At 39.4% G+C, this 24,717-nt stretch overlaps 1 protein-coding gene across 1 annotated transcript in view; it reads right to left on the bottom strand.

The window, feature by feature from the left end:
- Positions 1–24,717, bottom strand: part of CD109 (CD109 molecule) — a 134,096-nt gene that overhangs the window by 18,905 nt on the left and 90,474 nt on the right. Inside the window, exons 16-23 of the mRNA XM_061206898.1 lie at positions 21,751–21,825; positions 21,143–21,200; positions 17,506–17,635; positions 16,479–16,596; positions 14,622–14,735; positions 13,007–13,225; positions 12,123–12,267; positions 9,487–9,663 (exon numbers count right to left, since the gene is read on the bottom strand). Coding sequence (XP_061062881.1) covers positions 9,487–9,663; positions 12,123–12,267; positions 13,007–13,225; positions 14,622–14,735; positions 16,479–16,596; positions 17,506–17,635; positions 21,143–21,200; positions 21,751–21,825 — 1,036 coding nt within the window. The remainder of the gene's footprint in view (positions 1–9,486; positions 9,664–12,122; positions 12,268–13,006; positions 13,226–14,621; positions 14,736–16,478; positions 16,597–17,505; positions 17,636–21,142; positions 21,201–21,750; positions 21,826–24,717) is intronic.

Genomic DNA, 24,717 nt, shown 5'->3' with positions numbered 1-24,717 from the left:
AAAATATAGCTACAGTATCATAATTAAAGTTTAAAGCTAAAATAAGAAGTAAAAATACTTTCTATTCTTAGACCACCAGCAGAAGGGAGAAAATTACTAAATAATCTAAGAAAGTGGCTCTAGAATTTTTTGGTCATGACCAACTGAGGTAAACCCCCAAACTGACTGGTCTGCCCAAACGTCAACTCCAAGTCCTCACTAAATAAAAAGAACATGGTGGTGGTAATGAAGTCTCAGTATAGAACTAAATTGGGGAGGGCTTATGGCTCATAGATCTGCTTTAATAAAAGCAGATATTTCATATTTGCAAATAAATGGTTGCAAATTGAGGCAGATGTTTCATATTTGCAAAGCAATGGATGCAGGTCTCAAAGTCCAGTGACTGAGAAATCATAGGCCAAACACTGAAAGAGTCACCAGACAAGCCCAACAAATCAACTCGCTAAAAATGATATTAGCCATAATTTATCATTAAAAAGTAAGCATAAGCAGGAGCCAAAAACATTTCCAACTCAAGGTTTTATCAGTGATTCTCTGATAACCAAGAATTCTTCCTGACAACTACAGGATTCTACTATAGGAGGGGAGGGCACATAGAATGAACCCAGCAGCATGGTCATGTAGTGCCTGGCAACCATAATCACTGGTAAAATGTTGAATTCCATCCCCAATAAACTCTAGTAACAAAAAAATTTTACTTTATGAATACCACATTTTAGAAGCATCAATAACTATAATTAATTATTCACATTTGACTAACAAAATATGAGCATTAGTCATTTAAAATTCATTAATTTGCTCTTGCCAGGTCCCAAACTTTTCTCATTGAGTCCTTCCACAAGAAACCCCAGCCAGATCTGAGTATCTGATTTAAGTTACAGTAAGACAAAATGCATAAAAAACAAGACACTGTTTCACAGTGATCTTTAAGACCTATGGTAAAAGAGATGTAAACAGCATTTAAGTGATGAGAGAATTTTCTTAATTTGAAGAAGGGAGCGTTAGGTTATACTCTTTATGTTTAAAACTGAAATATTGGGCTTCCCTGGTGGCGCAGTGGTTAAGAATCCGCCTGCCAATGCAGGGGACACGGGTTTGATCCCTGGTCCAGGAAGATCCCACATGCCGCAGAGCAACTAAGCCCGCGAGCCACAGCTGCTGAGCCTGCAAATAAGCCCGCGAGCCACAGCTGCTGAGCCTGCGCTCTAGAGCCCGTGGGCCACAACTACTGAGCCCGCGTGCCTAGAACCTGTGCTCCGCAACAAGAGAAGCCACTGCAATGAGAAGCCTGCGCACCGCAACGAAGAGTAGCTCCTGCTCGCCGCAACCAGAGAAAAGCCCGCATGCAGCAACAAAGACCCAATGCAGCCAAAAATAAAATAAATAAATATAAAAAAAAAAAAAAAACTGAAATATTTACAGCATGGCAACTAACCAGCCAACTTTTATCCAACTGTGACTAGGTGTCAGGAACTAGTCAAAGCCCTTTTCAGGTATTAACTCAGGTAATTCCACAACTCTATGATGTAGAGGCTATTATTATCCACTTTTTAGAGATGAAGAGACCTGAACTTAGAATATATCATGTGCAAGGTCACACAGCTCATAGGTACTGAAGTTAGGCACTAGCCAAGGTCCATCAGTCTCCAAAGTTGCTGCTTCCTACTAATTCATAGAGCTCTTTCAATGATTAATATATGAAAAGTCCTTCGCACAGTACCTTTTACATTCTCTCAGTAAACAACAGATATCGCTCCGTAACCCAGGTGTAGAAAAAGACTTTCTAACCACCAAATTTTTAAGAAAAAATAACTGAGTACAAAAAAATTGTTTCAAACTTTTCCATGGCAAAACACTATAAGCAAAGTTGAAAAACAGATGACAAATTAAAGGAAAATATTTGCAACATATAAGATGGATAAATGGCGAATCTTCCTAATATTAATACTATATAAGTCTATGTATATGTTTTTATATATTAATACTATATATCTTTACATATAGATTATATAAAGAATTTTTTTAATTTAGAGGAAAAGATAAAAACTCCTATAGAGAAAAAATGGACAAAAGACAAGTACAGACATTTCACAAAAAACAAAGAGAGAAAGACAGACCTTAAGACAGGAAAAAATGTTCAACTTCATAATAGGTGAAATGCAAATTAAAACTACATATTGAGATACCATTTCTTACCCATCACTTTAGCAAAGATTCAAAAGCTTGACCATTCATCCTGTTGGGGAGACTGTAAGGAAACCAGTACTCATCCATTGCTAGAGAGAATTCCAAATGGTACAACTCCTGTGCAGTAGAATGTCTATACCTTTTGACCCAGTAATCCTACTTCTAAGGATATATCTGAAGATATACCTCCAACAACACAAAAATATATATGCAGAAGACTATGGATTGCAGCATTATTTGTAATTGCAAAAACATTGGAAACTACCTAAATGCTGCCAAATTGGAGACGGGTTGAATAAACTGTGGTACATGTGTACAATGGAGTACTATGTAGCTGTGGAAAAGAATGAGGACTCTCTATGAGCTGATGAAGAGCAATTTCCTGAATATACTGTTAAGTGAAAAAGGCAAAGTCTAAAATAGCACACATAGTGTACTACCTTTTGTGTAAGAAAAAGAGAAAATAAAAAAACATATGTTAATTTCTGCTAAGGGAGAAAAAGAGAGAGAGAGAGAGAGAAGCTAAACAAGAAAGTAACGCAGAACGTTACCCCCAGAGGGTAGGGAGAAGGGATCCGAGAGGGAAAGATACCCCTTTGCATACACCCTTTAGAATAAGTTTGACTTTTGGAAGCATGTTAATGTTTTACAATTCAAAAAGTAAAATAAACAAGAATGGAAAAAATTAAATGACAGGCACTATTAACACAACCTTAGTTCACTCTAACATGTTTTAGTTAACCTTGAAAAAAACGCAACATATAATCTCTTCCTTTGTCAGAGCTGGTCAAGGATCACAGAGAAGCAGAGTAATTTTCTAATGTTCACAAAGGAAGTGAGCAAAAGAGGCCAAGACATTCTCCCTCAATTTCCAATTCAGGAGTAAATCTACCAGGAAGCAGAGTTTACCTGTGAACTCGATCTGATAGAGGAGGAAGGGAAGGGAAGCGAAGGGGAGGGAAGGGAAGCTCCAGGTCCCTCCATCACTAGAGGAGGTGCATCTGTGGGAAGATGGACCAACCTCCGGTGAGGACCAAGTGCCTCCAAGGCCCTGAATCACAACAATGGCAGTTCCAAGTATGAGTTATTGTAAAACCTTCAGAGAGATGAGATCATGGAGATGAGATCAGTGTTTATGGAAATTACCCCTCAGGTGGCTGCCCTCCAAGAGCTGCCATTAATATCAACAATTAGCACAGTTCTTCCACCAGGAGGAGCGAGCCCAGAGGAGGAGGAAGACTTGCAGACACAGTTTCCAGGTATGGAGTACATTTCCGGAGCTGGTTTAGATGAAACTGAAAATCCAAACCTCCAGCTCTGCTCCCTGGGCAAAACAGGAGGGAACCCAAACCAAGTAGGTCTCCTGTGAGGCGTCCTTCCTTGTCTTAAGCCAGACATGCATCATTAGAGAACCCTCGGCTGCCTGTGCTCCAAGTCATCCAGTTCCATAAGAGAAGCAGACAGCTAGCTCAGCTATCAGGTTTACTGTTAGTACAATAATTCAGTGTTCCAGGGTAATCACCTAAATTGGAGACTTCATCATGATAGATGAGATAGGCAAAAACATGGTTTTCTCCAAAAGTTTATGAGGAAATTAGAGTACGGCCTTCAAGTTCATAGTCTTATGAATAGCTCCTGAGTTACAAAGTAACAGCATAATCAGAATTAACAGACACTTCTAAAATTTAAAATAATGATTCATGAAATGTTGTTTATAAAGGGTCAGACAAGATACATGCTTAGTGGGTCATGAATTTTCTTTGAAATAGCCATGAATGGAAAATATTTATAATTTATCATAATAAAGAGGCAAGTACCACTCATAGAAACACATAGAAAAGTAACATTCTAAACATAATTTGACTTAGTTTACCACAAGTGTCAAAATTGCATACAAATAAATGAAGTAAAATTGGCTGCCTGTGGCTGTATCAATCATTTTCTCTGGTTAAAAGCTGATAAAAATATTCTCTGTACTAAAAGAAGAGTATTTGTTATCAACTTCCTTACTCTCTCTGACATGAAATGGAAAGTGAGAACTTCACCAATGTTTTCTTTTTTAGCATCTTCACTATTGCCTCTAGCCATTCTTGTGATGGCCAAATGCAGCATCAGAATTCTGAAACCTACTTTTTTCCTGTTTTTATTCCAATAGAGAAAATATAATGTGTTTTCAACTAAGTTTGGTCTGAGCCTTACTTGAAAAACTGAGCCGCGTGCACTGCAATTTAAATATTTGAGAAAAACAAGTGGTTTAAATCTCCAATTAACAGGTCTGGGATTTCTAGGCCTTATCAAAAACAGTTTCCATGTTATGGTTCTATTTTTCTTTTTGACAGTGAAAGACACTTCATTCAATGATGTAGCTATTGTTTTGACCAAAAAAACAATAAGTTAGGTTACTGGGCTCCTGGGCCAAGCATGATTTAAGGAAAACCATGTGCTGTTCATAACTGACATTTAAGTAATATAAATCATAACTTGTGCCAAAGCCACTTTAATTCCTTAAAAAATAAAAACAATTACAGTATATTTGAAAAAAAAAAAAAACTTTGGCAAATGCGATAGCAAAAGAAAAAACAGAGTCTCTGAAATGAGACACTGATTTCATAATGAAAATCATTACACCGAGAAGTTTTTGTCCACTACTTTGAAATATAATTTAGTTCAGCATGTGAAAAGATACATTTTGAGGAGCTCATCGGACTGATTCCCATCAGCCATTTCACCAGCTCAGAAGGTACCACGTTGAAACCTCAGGTCACATTTCCTAGCTCATAAAAACGTGCCAGAGCCAGGGAGAAACTTTGGTGTTTAGAAACAACCATGTATCGTGGAAACACCGGAGAGATCTAGACCCGATCTCCACGTTAGGATGATCAACCTAAAGCCCAAAGGAGTGAATATTGATACGAACGCATTCACCCATTCTGTACCTACTGAAGGGCCCATATGGTGATCCCAGGGAGAAGGGATTCAACACAGTCCCCTCTGTCAGGGCGCTTACCTCCTTGTGCAGGAGACAGTCAGATAACCGAAAAACAAGAACATTTTAAATAATGTTAAGTGTGATGAAGAATACACAATGGAATAATTTAAGTGAGAGCTGCTAAAAGGTCAGGGAAGGCCACTTTGAGGAAAACACCACCTGGATGATGAGAAGGAACCAGCCCTGGGAAGATCTGGGGGAAGAGCATCCAGAAGGCAGGACAGGTGGAAAGGCCCTCAGCGCCATGGATCTGAGAGCATGCCAGACACAGGTTGACAGAGCCCTGAGGGGGCAGCTTCAGGTGAGGTGAAAGATGGGGCCTGGCATTCACTCAGGGCTTTGCAGGCCCAGGCGAAGAACCCACTGGAGAATTTAAGGAAGTGATATGATTTTGACATTATCAAAAGATCCCTTTGGTTATAAAATATGCAGGGACTGTATTGAAGGAGAGTGAATATATTGGCAAAGGGTCTATTTAGGAAGCTGCTGGAGTAGCCAGGTCAGCAATGGCGTGTCAGAGTAGATCAATCAGCCTGGGATGGAGAGAGTGGGGGAATTTCACACTTGTTTTTAGAGGTAGAATGGACAGAATTTACTTGCTGACTTTAATCTTTTTTTTTTTTATTTTTTTTTATTTATGGCTGTGTTGGGTCTTCGCTTCTGTGTGAGGGCTTTTTCTAGTTGCGGCAAGTGGGGGCCACTCTTCGCGGTGTGCGGGCCTCTCACTATCGCAGCCTCTCTTGTTGCGGAGCACAGGCTCCAGATGCGCAGGCTCAGTAGTTGTGGCTCACGGGCCTAGTTGCTCCACGGCATGTGGGATCTTCCCAGACCAGGGCTCGAACCCGTGTCCCCTGCATTGGCAGGCAGATTCTCAACCACTGCGCCACCAGGGAAGCCCCTTACTTGCTGACTTTAGCCCGTATCTCCCTAGTTAGATGCCACTCACTATATTATAGCTGACAGTTACTGGGCATTTACTATGTGTTAAAATACCTCCTTTAGTCTTCAAAACAGCCCTAAGAAGTGGCTACTTATTTACCCATGTCTTATAGGTGGAAAGACGAGGCTGGGGAAACCAGCCCAGAGCAGGAGGCAGGGTTCAGGGCCCAGGCCTCACGGTCTCCACCACCGGTGCTGTAACCACGGCTCTACCTCTCCCCTGGTGGGACTCGCCCACCTCACAGCTGCTCTTCTTTCTGCCCACACAGCTTTTTCTGCCCTCTGGCTGCTCTGTGCCTTCTGACAACCAGCAAATGTGATGAAGGCTCCCAAGCAATGCAGGGCTGCTTTGAAATTGCATTCTGGCACCTACCTTGCCAGGATGGGCCTGGGGACCAGTGCTCCTTTTAAAAAAAAACAGATACTGAGGATATGGACTGTTCATTTTTTAGGGCATCTACTAACCCAGAGCAAAGTGTCTAGGACAGAAACTCAGATTATTTTTAAGGCATGAATTATTGTTCCTTAAATGGTTCAAACTACAAAATTTGTTCTGTCTCTTTAAAGCATTGATATTTGATTAGCCAACATTACAGTTCATAAAGCATATAAAATATGCAATCAATGGCATTTTCAAAAATATTTTACTTTATTTTATTAAAATATCCCAAAGAATGTGTATCAAGTTATAAAGCACCAGTCTAGGTCCTACATACTCTCTACCTGAAACTAGCCAAACTAAATTTCAAATACAAGTCAGAATCTTTTCTTAAAAAGGTGCTGAATTAAATTGTGAAAATATTTTTTACTCATCTCTTTAAATATATGGCAATGTGCAAAGATCTCACCTGATTTTAGCGTGGCACACACTATACCAAACAGAGCCCCTGGTACCACTGCTTAAACTTAATTATAACCAAACTTGGAAAAAGCAGCTCTTGCATTTACATACTTAAAATACGACTGATTCACTTTAATAATCAGTAGATTTTATCAAGCAAACATAGTTCACAGTTCATGAAGACCATTCCAGGTAGAGGACATGCAAAGATGCATTATATGAAGACCATAAGTACCTGGAAATCACAGGGGAAATATCTTAGTATATAAGTACCATTTTTCTTGAAAAATTAATAACATATGTTTTCTACGTATATGATAAAATATTTGATTTTTTACCATTCTCTTTAAATAAATTAATAGCTAAACTGAAAAAGAAAAATGACTGATTCACAAACATACGCAGAAAGGAGAATAATTTTTAATGGGCAGCTCAGTATAGAAAGTACCGATTGCTAGATCTTTGAGAATTTCCTAGAGGACTTAAGGACCTGGGCCTGAGATGTCATAAATGCCTGCAGGGCCTGGCTCTAATCTGAGGGAAACTATACCACTATCTCCTACACAGCAGAACTCGCGTCACACCCAGCCCTGATCCCACTGCTGGCCTCCCTTAAGTGTGGCCTCCCTTAAGTGTGGCCTCCCACACAGCAGGTGAGTCCTGACTCACAGCTCCCTTACTTGCACTCAGCCCTTGTCTGCCAGCCTAGCCCAGGGGGCACTCAGGACACTGACTGCAGCTCAGCCCCTTGGACCCAACATCTTACAGCTCCCTCTGGTCTAACCTGACACCCAGATGCTAACCTCTGGTTTCTCCTTCCCTACAGGACCCATGGTCCTCTCTTACTGTTTTATCAGAACACCCATTGAGACCTCTTGCACCTTGGTCATACTGAAGCGTCTTGGCCCAATTCCTGCTCCTCCTGCATCCTCTCCTATTGCTTCCAACAACCTAAGAACGTTGCAAATTAACGCTATGTCATGGCGTTCTGACCATGGACTACAGAGTCAGACCACCACGGGAACCATGGGTAAGTTATTTAGCCTCCCTGTGCCTCAGTTTCCTCATCTGCAAAAGGGAAATAATAACAGTACACCTACCTCCAAGGGTTCTTGTGAGAATTAAATGAAAACATTTGTACAACAAATAGGGTTAGTTATTATCATTATTACATAGAATTTAGTTTAGGATAATGAGGGAACCTAGAAAAAAAGCCCACGTTAAAATAATGTCTTTACTAAGTTTTCGAATTCTTAACTGTGGAAAAGTTAGCCAAACCACTAACAGCTTGCCTCTATTGGCATTTAACCCATTCATTGTAAAAATAAATAAATTAAAAAAAAAATTAAAAGTTAGGGTGCAAAGTGTTGATTCAATTTGTAGATTATACTGAACAAGCATTTTCCTACTATTTTGCCTGAATCATTCTAATCTTCATCAGTTTGATGGACAGCAAGTCCCCCAAACTGTGCAGAATGATAAACTCAGCCACACAGAGATCTTGCTAGAAGTCCCCTAATGGAAGCACAAAGCTTCCAAACTGTGACGCACAAAGCACAGACTGTGACTTTGGGTGGCTGGCTTTTGGAATATTCGAGCAAATCAAGTCTACATCATTATTATTAAAAATGCCTCCACAACTGTCCATTTTCTCCTAAGTATGGACGCAAATAGAGCACAGACTCTGGGGCCAGAGAGTGAGTTCAAATCCCAGCTCTACCATCACTTGTTATGTGACCCTAGCAAGTTAGGTAACTTTTCTGTGCCTGAGTTGCTTCGTCTGTAAAAATAGGAAGATGATAATCATACTGATTGTGACCAGTAAGTGAGATATTATGCAAGGTGCTTAGAACACTCCCTGCCACATAGTAAGCATCAACCGATGTTATCTGTTGTTATTAGCAACTTGTAGAAACAGAGCCTGGTGTCTGCAAACAGAATCAGCCTCTCCAGGAGCCAGGGCAGAGTCGTCACCGGTGTGGCGTTTCCCGAGTGGCCAGCAGGGGCCCCCATACACACCCTTCTCCCCTAACCCCCCAACTACTTGAAATGTTAAATGCGCTGAGAAGGTCCCCACCACAGGAAGCCTCCTGTGTTTACCAGTGGCCTTTCTCCACTGAACAGGGACTTCCCTGGGAGGAAAGGCCTGACTTCCTGCTTGCTCAGCACTGGAACTGACCCTGGCCCTAAGAGATGCTCTAGAAATGTGGAATGAATACTCATTCCTTCAGATCTTTAAGTGGCTTTAAATTTCCAATCCCTTATGAAAATACAAACCCCTCCAGGAACAAACTCCTTAACAAACATCTTAGCAGCAATCAGTGAGCCCTGAGCTGAGGACGAGTGGTGGCAGCGTCCCACTGCCCACACTTCTAGCACATTCCACACCATCCAGTGCCACAATCACAGAGCAAAGACAAAATCTGTCTATTTTGAAATACGGTCTAGAGTCAACTCTGACCGAAAAAAAAAAAAAAAGAAAAGAATAAATGTATTTTTACAAATAAAAGTGTGTTTCTAAAATGCTTACCTTGCCTCATAAATGAAAGGGCTTTTTCTTTTAAATTCTCTGTCAGTTGTTTCTTTTTAGTCAGGTAATCCAAAACGTAAATATTTGGAGCAAAATTTATCATGTTCTGTTCGCCACAGCCATAAGGCATTCGAATCAGTGAGGCTAAGCCACTGATGGAAGAACCAAGAATATCTCCTGAAAGCACAAGATATTCATGACATTCAGCAAATCCTCAGTAACTGTACCTCCTGGTGGCAAAGAGATGTCCACTGAGAGCAGAAAGCATCTGACACTGAAGCAATATTACTATTCCACTGCGTGGAACATAGTATTTATAGAAACTTTACATCAAGCTTTTAAGAAGACTGGTCAAATAAATGACAATACCGTGGTACTGAACTTGTAGATTATGTGACAAATTAGGAGACTTTTAGCTCAAAGATACAGCACATATAAGCAAAAACCAAGTTTAAAATAAAATTTCTGAACAAAAAGTCAGGAATTGCATTAGGAAACCATCATTCTTACATGGGAAAGAAATGTTTTATTCTTAATATTCTTCACATAAATAGAACTTTATTTTGATTTCCTTACTAATACACTACAAATTCTTGAGAAATGATGTTTTTCAGGGCAGGGTTGTGGTATTTTTCAATGTGCTCTATTTATCAACTACAAAGTAGAACTAACAAGTATAAGCGTTTCAATAAATCTCAGGATCAAAAGGATTAAAAATATTCTTCAAAGTTAGTAATATAAAGTTAAACAAAACACACGCTTACCCACATTCCTCTAACCACAGTCTAACACCATAACTCAAGAAAATAAGTAAGAATTTAGAAATGTAAAGGCTGAGTTCTAATTCTGACCTCACTATGGTTGAACTGTATAGAGAAGAATATTCGTCAATGTGGTTTATTTTAGAAACTTACACCATTCCAAGTCCAAATACCTAGTAAAAATCTGCTCCAAAAAAAATGAATCCAAAAAAGAGAGGAAGATCTTCAGGTGGGTAGGCTGCAGCCATGCTAGCGTATGATGTCTCAAACTTTAGATATTAACACAGAGAGATAAATACCACTGCAGGTTATGTTTTTTATTTTTATTACTACTGCAGGTTATGTTTTTAATATTCAAAGTGAACATAAACTTAGACTCTCAAAATCCAAAGAAGCAAGCTAATATTCACACATCTGGGCTACCAAATAGTTTTTTTTTTAATATATAAATCCCATATAAAAATAACACTTGAAAAACCATTATTTAAATCAAGCTTGAAAATTAAACCTCTGAGCACTTCAATAACAACAGCAGACCCATTCCAACATAAGGAGCGATGGTACACACTTAAACTTCAAGGCTTCTTCCCTCCGTGTGTGTGCGTGTGTACCACATCATCTCCCAGCATCCTGGCACTGTGGGAGGTTCTTAGGCAGAAATGTATTCCCCTAAATAGAAAGCTTATTTAATTCTTTTTAAGAATTATATCTAAGTCTCCGGAAAAAGTCCTCTCTAGGGGAACTGGTTGTTTGAGGTTATAATAAAAAGCATTACACTTGCAGGGGAGATTTAAAAGAACCTCTGAAAAAGTGCCTTAGGTCCTGACACCTCAAAGATCTAAACTATTGGGTTGGCCAAAAAGTTCCATAACATCTTACGGAAAAACCCTAACGAACATTTTGGCCAACCCGATAGTTAGATGTCATTCACCTAAATATTTCTTTCAGTTATTTGCAAAGCACAACCACGTAAATAAACCATCTGTGTGGAAGCTCTGTCTAATAGTTGAAAGGACTTTGGAGTTACCAGAAGGTAACTAGGAGAGGGTGAGTAAGTCAGTGGGTAGCTTCAAACTGTCAAGGGTACTTGTGTCTGCACGGGGAACTGCTATAGGCAGTGGTCCTCAACCTCTGGTTACCAGAAGCACTCGTGGAACCTTTTCAAAACATACATGCCCTAGCCACAGCCCAAGAGATTCTGACTGAGTAGCTCGAGAGTGGATCCCAGATATTTGTGTATTTCCAAAGCTCCACAGAAGGGATATTCACCAGTGGTCGAGAGCCACAGAGGCAGAATAACCATACGAGAGTGTGGTCTGGCTACTCAAAAGAGTGGTCTGCACAGTAGAAGCATCAGCATCACCTGGGAGCTTGTTAGAAATGCAGAATCCAAGGCCCCACCCCAGGCCTACCAAGCCAGAATCTGCCTTCACACAAGCTCCCCAGGTGATTCACATGCACCTTGAAGACTGAGAAGAACTGGTCCAGGACACACATCTTACTTGCCTTCCTACTGTAATCAGTGGTTGGCACCAACTAAAAACTTTCTGCAACTTCTTCTCATTAGGATTAAATAAGAAGATACACCTAAATAAGGACCTACTTAAAGCACAGGGAACTATATTCAATATCTTGTAATAAACTATAAACTATTTTGTAATAAACGTCTCTTTTTCAGAAAAGAATCTGAAAGAGAATATATATACATATATGTATAACTGAATCACTTTGCTGTACACCTGAAACAATGTACATCAACTATACTTCAATTTTAAAAAGTAATTAAAAAAAGAAAATATGCCTACAAATAAATGAAAAATATATAGTATCATATACAAATAAACCAGTAGTGATGGTGATATAATCTGTTCTTACCAATTGCAGTGATCTGAACTCTCTCACTACCACTCACTATATGAGGAGGAAAGGAGAAACTCAAAGTTTCCAGGGTAGTTTGTAGCTTGCTGTCAGTCAAGTCTAATAAGATGGATTGTGAATATGATTTTTCTATTCCTTCAGCCTGTTGATAAAAAAGAACACAATTAACATGGTCCCTACTCATCTGTTTACAGAGAACTATATGCAGATAGTAAGTCAATCATCTGGCCAGTATATGGTTAGATAAGTACCTACAGTGTCTTGATTATTGCTTCAAATCTGTTAACAAATGTTTACCTTCTAGTTAAATTAGTCAAAACATTTCATAGAATGGCAATGGAAATGATAAAGGAGAAGATGAAAAGGTGATGAGAAACCCTCTGAGGTAGGTCCTTTTATTATCCAAAGACAGAGGTTAAGTACCTTGTGCAAAGGCACCCTTGACAAAGGTGGGATGAAACCCAGAGCTGTCTTACTCCAGAACACAAGGGCTTATCTACTGTGCTGAGTTGCCTTTTTGAGCATACTGTCTTCTCTGAAAAAACCTACAAAACCTCTTCTACCTGTACTGAGGAATTCCAAAATTCAAAATCTACTTATCAACTTGGCATAATTTAATAGGATCCCAATGTCACACAGACTGTAAATGTAACTTGCCTTATAGTCATACTATAAATTTAAAGAAGACGTTGGCAATTACCTTTAAAAACATACGTGATATATTTTTACATTCAGATGAGAAAACCATGAGGCATTACCAGGAGGGTGGAGAAGATGACCTACTCAGTCTTGAAAACAAATTTAACCAAGAGAAAAACCACCTTCTGTTTCCTTTTCAATTATGTATTTCCATTCTATTTATTTAGACTTCAAGTATTTACCTTCACTAAAATCCTCTGGGTGACAGCATCGGAAGCAGCAGGTGAAACAGCTGTGACTGTGATGGGCATTTCCCCCAGATGTGTTGGCCTGACCGGGAAAAGAACAGTTGCCCCATCCTCACTGGGAACCAGAACCGCCTGCTGGTGTCCTGTGGCATTTATTTCATTCGAAGCCATTAGAATATCAAACGCGTCACTTTTCTCAATGATTACCTTAACCTGGAAGAAAAAATCATCAAAGCTTTTGTATAATAAATTGCTCCCCAGTAAAATATTGCTCTAAGTGCAGATAAACCTATGAGGCCCGAAACTAGAGAAAAATGAGACAGAAAGGTTCAGCCAAGGAGAGGGTGAAAGGGTGTCAGGAAAAACCTAGTTTCTTTCCTATGCTTTCTCCATCTACCTCAAGACATGTGGGGAAATGGCATTCTTCAGTTCCATTTCTAACATTAAACTCCCACTAACATTAAATTCTCTCATTTTCCGAAGCCTGAGTGGTAAGGATGTACCCAAAAAGGTTATTTCATGTCATGGTACTGCCACCAGCCTGACTCATCTATGTCATCCTGGGACACTAGTCCCATTAGAAAAGCCTGAGGCAAACAGGATGAAATGTTATTACATTCATTGAGAGTCTCTGCTAAAATTATTCCAAGAAAAGTATGACTCAGACACTAGTCCTGAAACACGTCGGTTGTAAACTTTCATAAAATATGTCAAAGTTGCCAGGCTCATCAAGAATCACATTCCTCTGGGTCTTAGATTGTATGAATTGTTTTCCCATTTATTTTCTCATCTGTTTCTCAAAATATTTCCTACCTGACAGATGAGTAAACTGCAATTAAGTTATTTGCTGGTAAGTGGAGGAGCTGGACGTTGAATGTGGACCTTCTGACTTTTGCTCTCTACACTGGACCATGCTGACAAGATTAAAAAGTAAAATTAGAAAATAAGAAACAGTTTACTCTCTAGACATAGTGCTTAAAGAGATTATGGCATCTTCAGGTAATAAGGTTAATTACAATCTCTACCTACTCCGGGAGGAAAAATCATTTCGCTGACACTACTGCAGGCACAGGACAAACAGTGGGCCTACCCCTGCCTTACAGGGAACTGACTAGCTGAGGAGACACCGGGCCATGACTCAAAAGACAAAGCCTTGAAAACAGAATATAAACACAGGCACAACAGCATGGGTGAGATTCCTCAGGAAAGACACCTTAGTTTCAAACCGGGTCTTGAAAGGAATAAATTCTTGCCACCTGCCGTGGGCACAGAACAGCAGTGAGAAGCGACGACACATTCTAGATGTGGGAGGAGAGTAGGGGAAAAATGCAGGGCGTGGGGGGGGTGCAGGAAAGAGAAAGACATGCCACAGAGACGAAGTTGCATGACTAAAGCAGAGAACCCATGCTAGAAATTAAGGCAAGGATGCTTGGACATGCTAGCAATATCCTTCGACATTAACAAGCAGAAGAAATTGTGGGCCAAGTCTGGCTATGTTCAATCTCCCAGAAATGTATAGAAGGCTTAGATGCCCAAACACTACATAACCCAATCCCCGCATGCTTTCTTCATTTTTTTCCTGAAGTGTAAATGATGATTAGTGTATTACCTCAGTGGCATCTTTCAAATAATTGAATATGGTTACTTCCAAAGCAAATTCTTCACCTCTGATAACAGAGTAGGGAAGATTCAAAAAAATGAAAAACGGTTGGAAGGATTGGAGCTGAAAAGAAGACAATGAATACAGATTTTATTCAAGTCCAAGTGCTTCACACTTTACGCAATTAAAAGCAAATCTCACAAAACCTGTGACGCTTATAGCTAACTTCACATAGAAATGTCCACTTGCCTACCAACAGAAAGCACACAGCAACCTATCCCAAACGAACGGGGGCACATTGATTGGATTAATGTTATTTAACACAGTAACCACTACATTTTATGAAATGGCTACTAGGAACCAGGGACTTTACACAAATTATTTCATTTAGTCATTACACCTACGTAGGCAGGTGTTATGATCATGTTTTACAGAAAAGAAATCTGAAGCTCAGACATCTCTGTAACCGGTACAAGATCGCACTGCTGCAAAGTGTAGAAGCCAGAACTGGATCCCAGCGTGTCTGAGGCCACAGCTAAGTCTCTCTTCTTCTACTCTGCCATGTTGATTCTACCATTCTTCTTCTAAAGCCACTGGCCAAATGAAACAGCATCTGTTTTAGACTCATGTGAAAAGTCTAAATGATGTTTTGCCTACTACCCTGTAACATATACGTACACATACTTGTGCGTCCTCATCGGTCACCCAACTCTGATAGCATTGGCCACGCTTCTCACTGGCAGCAGTTAATCCCCTCTTAGAGGTTTATTTGGACATTTGTGGAAGTGTCAGACTGTCACAATAGTGTGCTCTTGGCACTTAGTGGGTTGAGGTCTGTGCACTCAGGACAGTCCCCGACAAGGAAGAATTGTTCCGTGTCCCTCATGATTCTTGAATGTTCCTTCATGTAGATAAAGTACCTGCTTATAATGACCTGGGCTTACAACCTAATTCCAACGTATATATAAACCCAAAACATCTGTCAATATACAACTATTTTGTAAATCAAGAGGAAACTACACTTTGTTTTGTAACTTTATCAAAACTCGTTCACTATTTCAAAACTTTACATCACCTCAGGCAGTACCACTCAAGGTTTTTGAGTTGCTAAAACAATACACATACATCAAACTGCATGTGCAGCTGTTACACACAGGGTGATTCTATGTACGGTGTAAATATTCACATATGTTACTATGCCTTCTAGTGTAACTAGGCCTGGTCACTTACATACTGAAAAGTATATTATTTTATTATACATTACTTTCCTTTTATTTCTCCTCACTATTTCATTTAGGGCATCTTATTGATTTTTTTTAAAATTGAGTGTGCAGGTATATTATATTTTCTATGCATTTCCTTTTGCATAGATGGTAGAGGGACAAAAAGAATAGCTGTTATAAAAAGCTGGCTTCAGGTATGACAGAGGTGAAAGCTACTGGTCTAAGACCAGTCATGGTCATTACATTCCTCTTGTCAGTGACAGGTTTAGGAAGCGACATGAGATGTAATTTGACCAAAGAGATGTGAAGGAATGTTTGCTAGGGGACATTTTGAGAAGTTCTGCTTGTCCTTAAAGAGGGATGCACGGAAATATTCCCTCTCTTCTGGCCTTTGAAAGTGGTTGGGCTCAGTCAATAATAAACTTTCTATCCAAATCTTAATACAGAGCTAGCATATTTAGCAGTTTAATACAGCTCACATTCTAAAGTGTAAAACAGATGAAAAACAAAAAGGAAACGCCAAGGAATCTCTAAACTGTGATCAACATCATCAGCAATCACTTTTTTAAAATCCATTGAGGAGCTGACACTTTCTTTGCTTCGTGGCACTTTACCATTTATCAGCAGCCCTTTAATATACTACCTCCACTGGAGCAGTTGTGAGTCCAAGACCTAAATCCTCAGAGATCACAAAAGCAGTTGCAACCCAAGAAGTGATAGAATCAGGTACAGTAACTTCAAATTCTTGGGAAGTCCTGGAACTGAAGTCAAGATAAACATAAAAGTCACCAAACCGAGAACTGACACATTTCAAAATTGGCCAACATAAACTAAAACCATGTTTCGGAAGAATTTTAATTTTCCAAATCATTTACATATCTAAATTGTTTTAAAGATGTAAGCATAAAACAGTAGACCCCAAGTTCTCAAGGAATAGGTCATAATAAGGTCATAACACTGCAGACTGATCCATATTCCACTAAAATCTTTCTACAATGTTTATATCTTCAGAATAAACATCATTTTTCATAAATTTTGTATAGATAATAAATATACTTTTTCAATTTTAACTCCAATTTGTTTCTCTCAATATGCATACAAGTTTCCCTCTGTATCTTAGTCTATGCTGTTATTTGTTTTTTGAGGTTTGACTTGTGTCTTATTTCAAGTTTCTGTAAATAGTTGACTCACAATATGTGTAGATTTCATGATTTACCTGCTCAGTCATCATGCCAGGTAGCACAGAGTTTGTCAGCTAAGCTGAATTCCTTTCAACGTCCACACCCCTTCTTCCTGTGGCTCACAGGGATGTTTTATGAGGAGCCACATGGCAGAGGGAATAATCATGAGCGCTTCCCATCCCAAGGCAACAAAGGAATTCTCAGCAATCTTTCCCCAATGAGAACCACAAGACTTCAGGGAAGTTAAAATCACCCTTCATTAGACAAAGGCCAGTCTTCTCCATGATGGTACTCTCACTGCCACAACTCACATGCAGCTTTATTAAGTACTATATTTAAATACAATAAATATCATTCTAAAAAGACTCTTGGTCCATTTAGTTCTTTATCACTCTATGTTTGTACTTCAGCATCAGAAAGAGGGCAAAACTTACTTAAAACTGAGGCCAAACAAAATATATATGGGCAAAGAACTTTATAAAATTTTACCCCATGCTGGTGTCTAGCCAAATCCAAGTCTCTGGAAAATGCTTTCTGACACGTGGACTGCTACCCAAAGAAAAGTCATGAAAATCTACCAAGTATCCTTCATTTTCCTCCAAAAACGCTATACGGTCATCTAAAAATAAACATAGACAACTGTTAGGAAAACGTCACTGTAGAGAATGTTCATAAATTTAGTCCACAGAATCACAGCACCTCTCAGCTGACGGGGCCTTTAGAGTTTGTCTTGTCCAATCCTCTCGTTTTACAGAGGCACCTGAGACCCACAGAAGTCACGTGACTTACCCTAGCCACATGGCCACTATGGCAGAGCCAGAAAAAAAAAAAAAAGTTTGATGGCCCTACAACCAATACCTGAAAAACTACTTAGAGTTCAGCTGCTAAAAAATAACTTAAATCACATTTTTAAAGTTATCTCCAATTCTGCTATTCTCCTCTTCTTAGATTCCTAGTGTTGATTGCCTTTGGCTACACCATCCACAAGACGCTAAAATCATCCAGTTTATTAGCTTTTTTCTTATAAAAGAGGCATGCTGACATACAGACACACCTATCTCTATTCTTTCAACTTTTCTGTAAGCCTAAAATTATTTCAAAATAAGATGTAAAAAAAAATTATAGTGTAGAAGGTACCAAAGATACCAAGATGAATGTGATGAGCTCCATCCATTGTCTATAGAGGAGGCGGACAAATACATGCTAAGAGTGATAGCGCACATAGGCCAAATGTCCACCATGCAGAGAACAGGTGATTTTACAGCCTCTGCACGGTGGACAGGGTATGGCTAGAGGAGAAAACCCATTCTGCACTGTCTTCTGCATTCCATTTCCTTACGCCTCCAGATAAAGAGTATCTCATACAAGAGAAAAAAAATAAGCTAAGTACAAAGGCATGTCTGGAATATGACAATGCGTATTAGGGAAGAGTGGCATGAAATGAGAACAGAACAAATGCTTGGGTCCAGATTTTAAAATATCAGTTATCCCACGCTGAAGGATTTGGACTTGATCTTTTAAGTAATGATGGCCTACTGAAGGTTTTAAAACAAATTAGAAGCACGATCTAACCCATGTTTTATAATGGTAACTCTGGTCTCAGTGTGAACAGTGGTTTGGAGCTGGGGGAATGAGGCAGGAGAAACAGGGGGCTCCTGCGGCACCCAAGGAGGCATGCTGATGAGCGAGGGGAGAGGAAGGACAGCCTTGAGAAACGACCCTGCTCTGCCTCTCAGCTGGATGACCTCTGTGTGCACCCACGGCAGGCTGTACCTCCCATCACACCCCTCAGCCTACTCCTCTGTGTGCTGGCTTGCCCCACCAGATCAAGCTGGAATCTCCATTGCCTCTTACATGCCAGGCATGCAATTAATATCATCTACTGAATAATGAATGAACAAACTGGATCTGAGGGATAAGACAATAGGTAATTGCAGACTTGTGAGTGCCAAACATGTGCTACGCACTTTACATCCTTTTGGATGTAACCTCCTAACAACCCTGTAATATAGGTAATATTATTATTCCTATAATTCAGGGAGAAACCTGAGGTTTAGGGAGCTTAATGAATTTTCTCAGGGTCATAAAGCCAGAATTCAAAGTCAGAAGTATTTAATGGCAAGTTCCTTTCTTAACCACTATGCTGTTCCACATCTGACAGAGAGAGAGGAAAGAATTAAGGATGAGTTCCAGGTTACTGATGCAGACATGTGGGTAGATGATAATTTCATTAACAGAGATATGGAATCATATCAACTCAAGAGCTCATATATCAGTCAAATCATATTAGGGAAAAGTGATGGTTTGTGACATATCAAATTTAAGGTTATTTTGGGGGCATCAGGGTGCAGAAACAGGGGTAAGATAAACAGTCAGGGTGTTCCAGAGTTGAGTTTAATGGGAAAGATGTCATGCAAGGACAAGGGACTAGGGAAGAATTCTACCAAATTGACTGACCATGTTGTTCAGGTACTAGGGGCAAATAGGGACAGAAGGAGCCGGTGACCCGGAATAACCAGGAGAAGCCAAGACCAAAGAAGACATTTAACAGAATTAGGGGAGTGAGGGCACATGCAAGGTAGGAGGACAGGCATTTGAAATGTTAGGGGTAGGGTAATGGTCGGGTGATGACGTGACCTTATGACTACTGTTGCCACAGTGGTGATCATGGGACAGTGCCCATTAGATGGGCCACCCACATGGACATTCAAATCCCTCACAAAGGAGTAAGACTGAATCTTCTGTGAGAGTCATCAATGTATACAGAGGGAAAGGGAAAGTAGGTGACTGAATGTTGATTAAAGGATCTGTAATTGAAATTTTTTGAGTTTCAAATGATAAGGGGCTCTTAACTGAGGGTTGTTGAACAATGGTCTTGAAGTAGCTGAGAAAACACTGAACCCTATGCACCTACTGACCCTGAACCAGAAAAGAGGCAGAGAAATTAATGTCAATCACTTGAAGGTTTCTAGCAACATAATATGCTAGTAAGAGTATCAGGCTTCTTCTGTTACAGTGAAAAGGTAGAAGGGTCTCAGAAAAGGTAAAGATTACAATAAGTATTACTAACAATAGAATGAGTATTACAGTGTGCACCAGGATTCGATAAGTAAACATCAACAAAGATGGGTAAAAGCTGAGACTGACAGAGAGAGAATGGAAAAGCATAGATTGGTCTGGAAGGCTGCCTAGGATAGATGATTATATGAAGAAAGCTAAATGTGTCACATGTCTTTAATACATAAAGATCATAATGATTTCATAAAATCTTTAAGACTATAAAATTATTCTTATAACTTCAGGACAGAGGGTCAGGTGTCCTGTGGTGTCAAGAAACAACCCAAAGCTGGAGAACCTGGGGCTTAGTGTGGACTAACTGGGAACACGTGACAGAAACAGGGAATTCATGGATAGAAACTATGATAGTTCTGTGGCCTTTCAAGATGATTTCGTATGATTTTACCTGAAAGAAAAGAGAACTTCTAGAATTAATCATTCTCATTTATACATTTCCTTCAGTCAAAATGTTTTATGACTTCTTCCTAAAAGCACACTTCTTTTAATTAGTTGGGTGGTCAACTCTATTTAGCGATCCAGGGAACTAGGATGTACAGATGTGACTCTGCCCGCGAAGAACTCAGATTGAGGAGACAAGTGCGTGCGTGCGTGCGTGCATGTGTACGTGTGTGTGTGTGTCTTGACAGCACACTTTATGATATCTGGGCTATTTTCTAGGTGAACAATGAAAAGCTAGAGAACAAAAATGTTTCAAAAATACATTGCCCCTTTTAACTGATTCCAAAATAACACCACAGTTTACAACACAAATTGGAGGCATAAGATCTTCCAATATGTCCAAAAATATAACCATGTCAAAAAATTACAGAGAGCAAATGGAAAGCATTCATTACAAAGATCTAGACAGGAGGTGAAAAACACTCCATGTCATGGTCCAGATGTACTTTCAAGTACATTAAACTGCAAACACTGTAGGATAAGAGAACAGAAAATGAAAATTACAATATTCATGTTCAACCAGAAAGTATTCATACTTACATAAGTAACTATAAACACTTGAGATGAAAGACTTAATTACTTTAAAAGCACTTTGCCAGATTTCACTTACAAACATCAATGAAATCCTTCACAAGGTTTGCATCTGTCAACACCCAGAGGCCACACTCCTAGAAAGAATAATTTCAATTTTCTTTTAAAATAAAAGTATAAATGTCCTCTAAATTGTCAGACTCCCATACTCCTAACTCACTCTTGCTCATTTGTTTTTGTGTAGCATGTGAAAGTAGTTCCCTTTTTTTTGTAACTCTTGCTCATTTTTGAGAGTTTAGGTACATACATGAGCATACATTCTCTCTCTCATACCCAGATACAGACATACACACACACACACACACACACACACACACACACACTCTCTCTCTCTCTCACATGAAGAAAGAGACATTTCAAGGTCAAGGAAAGTGATATAAAAGAAATTATAATGACAAATTCCATTATTTCTCTAATGGTGAATTTATTCATTTGCTTTTAAAACTAGAAGGATGACTATCTTTCCATTTCAAATTACACTTATATAACACACTTAATAAAAGGTTAAATTAAATAAATTTAATAAGAGGCTAACATTTCAAACTTTAGATAATTAACTCTGAAATTAACTTTGCAGCAGTAAAATATATTAATATCTTTTCAAATTATATAGCAAACTAAACATACCTGAAAGACTGCAAAAGAATTCATGAACATGCCTAAATAATATCCTGTGTTATAAAGTTCCAGTTCATGGACCACCTAAGGAAAGATAAAATATACGGAATGAATGCATTCATATCAACCTGCTCTGCCCTCTCAACAGTTCTGATATATACCTTACATAAGAGACAGCCCATATGCTTATCAAATTGGAAAATGACACAAATGGAGGAATAATGAATACGTAAATGCCATGTTCATAATTCAATCAGCCAAAATTACATTTCTTTTTTAAACTTATTTTTATTCTGTTCAGCAATCCAGAATGCCTAAGAAGTGTGGGCTTGTCGACAAGACCAACACATAGAGATCAGCATTAAAAATGACTCATACTTTTGACAAAGATAAATGGGTTCAATTTGATGGCTAATATAAGTTCTAAAAAAATGTCAGTTAGGGACTTCCCTAGTGGCACAGTGGTTAAGAATCCGCCTGCCAATGCAGGGGACACAGGTTCGAGCCTTGGTCCAGGAAGATCCCGCATGCCATGGAGCACCTAAGCCCGTGTGCCACAGCTACTGAGCGTGCACTCTAGAGCCCACGAGCCACAACTACTGAGCCTGCGTGCCACAACTACTGAAGCCCACGCACCTAGAGCCTGTGCTCTGCCACAAGAGAAGCCACCGCAATAAGAAGCCCATGCACCACAACGAAGAGTAGCCCCCGCTTGCTGCAACTAGAGAAACCCCGCGCACAGCAACGAAGACCCAACGCAGCCAAAAATAAATAATTTATATTTTTTTAAAAAGTCAGTTAACTAAATTCTTTAAAATAACACAAAGAGACAATTCACAAAAGAGGAAACACAAATTATGAATAAGCAGAAAAATATTCAACCTCATCGACAATCAAAGTGATGCAAATTACATCAATGAGATAGCTCTTCAATAATGAGATATTTGCATGTATCCCATTAGCAATGCTATTTTTTAAGAACAGTACTCATTGCTAGCAAGAGTGAGTGAAATAGGCTAAAAGAGTGAGTAAAACTGGTACATATAAACACAGAATTAGAATATGACCCAGCAATTCCAATCCTACATATATACCCAAAAGAACTGAAACAGGGACTCAAAGAGATATCTGTACACCAGTGTTCATTGCAGCATTAGTTACAATAGCCGAAAGGTAGAAACAACCTAAGCATCATCAATAGAAGAATAAACAAACAAAATGTGGCATATATATACAATGGAATATTATTCAGCCATGAGAAGAAATAAAGTTCTGATACATGCTACAGCATGGATGCACCTTGAAAACATTGTGCTCAGTGAAATAAGGCAAACACAAAAGGACAAATATTGTATGATTCCACTTATATGAAATATCTAGAATAAGCAAATTCAGAAAATCAGAAGTAGATTAGAGGTTACCAGGGTTGCTCACGGAAGGGGGTAAAGGAAAGTTATTGCTTCATGGTCACAGAGTCTCTGTTTAGAGTGATGAAAGTTTTGGAAATAGACAGTTATGATGGTTGTACAATATTATGAATATAATTAATGCCACTGAACTGTACTTCTGAAAATGGTTAAAGAGGAAAATTTTATGTTATATATATTTTACTATGGTAAAAAAAAGTTAAGATATTACACGCTTTTTGGTAACTATTTTGATACATTTCCCTTATTTACATTAGCATTAAGACTGACAAACTGAGACAAAGACAGGGAAAAAATTACTAAAGGTTCTAAGTGTAAGTTTAAAAACACACCAAGTTTAAAATTAAACACCCAAACCACTTCTTCTGCTATACTAACAACACCACTGCTACATCCATGTTAAGTAAACATGGTGCTAGAACAGGTACCAAGAAGAAAACAACGGAATGAGAAAACAGAAAATTTCATAATATCTCAACAAGCTAGCCAATATAGTTAGCTCAACTACAGACAACGGAGCCAGAGCCAGATAGGATGGAGAGAAAAGGTTTTTGTTCCGTAACTCCAACTCTGCCACAGAACACCAATATGTGCAAGATGTCCTTCTGCTGACACTCAGGTGCGGATCAATGGAATTATCTAGGAAGAAGTATCTCTTGCATAAAGAAGTCCTCCTTTTCTCACTGGCTCAGTGAAAGGCACTGTCAAAGCTGCAGCAAGGGAAGTCTGGTATCTGAAAATCAGTCCTGGAAGATCTAGGACACTTAAATTATTCCAAGGCATTCAAGAGTCTCTGGGCATCACCTATAAATTTAACAAGAATGAAAGAAACCAAAACAGTCTATTATCATAGGCTCTTGACTCCCTCCTCCAGAGCCAACTCTGGAGAAACAATAAAAGCAAGCAAGAAACTTGGATGAGTAGAACAAGAAAGCCCTCAGAAGAGGGAAGAGTATCTCAATTTGGAGTGCTGGAGGAAGCAGATGGCAGAAAGCTGCTACAAATAGCAGTCAGATGATGGTTGGAGGGAGGTTTTTAAATTCTGCTCGTGCTTCTCTTCAGAAGGTAGCCTCAGGACAATCATTCCTTGCAATTTCATTGCCAAAACCAGTAGCCAGCAGGCAGGCAGTGTGGCCAGAATAATACCAGGTGAGCACCTCTGCCCTTCTGGTGTGAGAGGGTGAGGAAACGTGAACAGACCCCTGGCCTTCAAGCACTCACTCTTCCTCCTCTACTCCTCCAAACCCTCAGGGCTGGGGTCATCACTTCAGGAAACCGCCTCTTCCTGGGCTGCTTTTCCCTAAGAGCTTAAAAGTGAACCACTGAGTGGAAGGGGACAGCACACAGGGAGAATCAAGAGTAGTTCTCGAGTCCCTGAAGCTCAACCTCTCGCCTCTCTTTAAACTCACAAGACATACACAGATTGGAGCCTGGTGTTCAGCCTTCCCCAACAGACATTATCAGAGTAGCAGCCAAATCAACTAGCCATCCAATGAGTATAATTTCCATAAAAGACATCCAACTGGACAACATACAACATGTGAAGCAG

The sequence above is a fragment of the Eubalaena glacialis genome, chromosome 12, assembly GCF_028564815.1.
Source record: "Eubalaena glacialis isolate mEubGla1 chromosome 12, mEubGla1.1.hap2.+ XY, whole genome shotgun sequence".
Classification (NCBI taxonomy): Eukaryota; Metazoa; Chordata; class Mammalia; order Artiodactyla; family Balaenidae; genus Eubalaena; species Eubalaena glacialis.
This window is presented reverse-complemented; position numbering and strand designations above follow the sequence as displayed.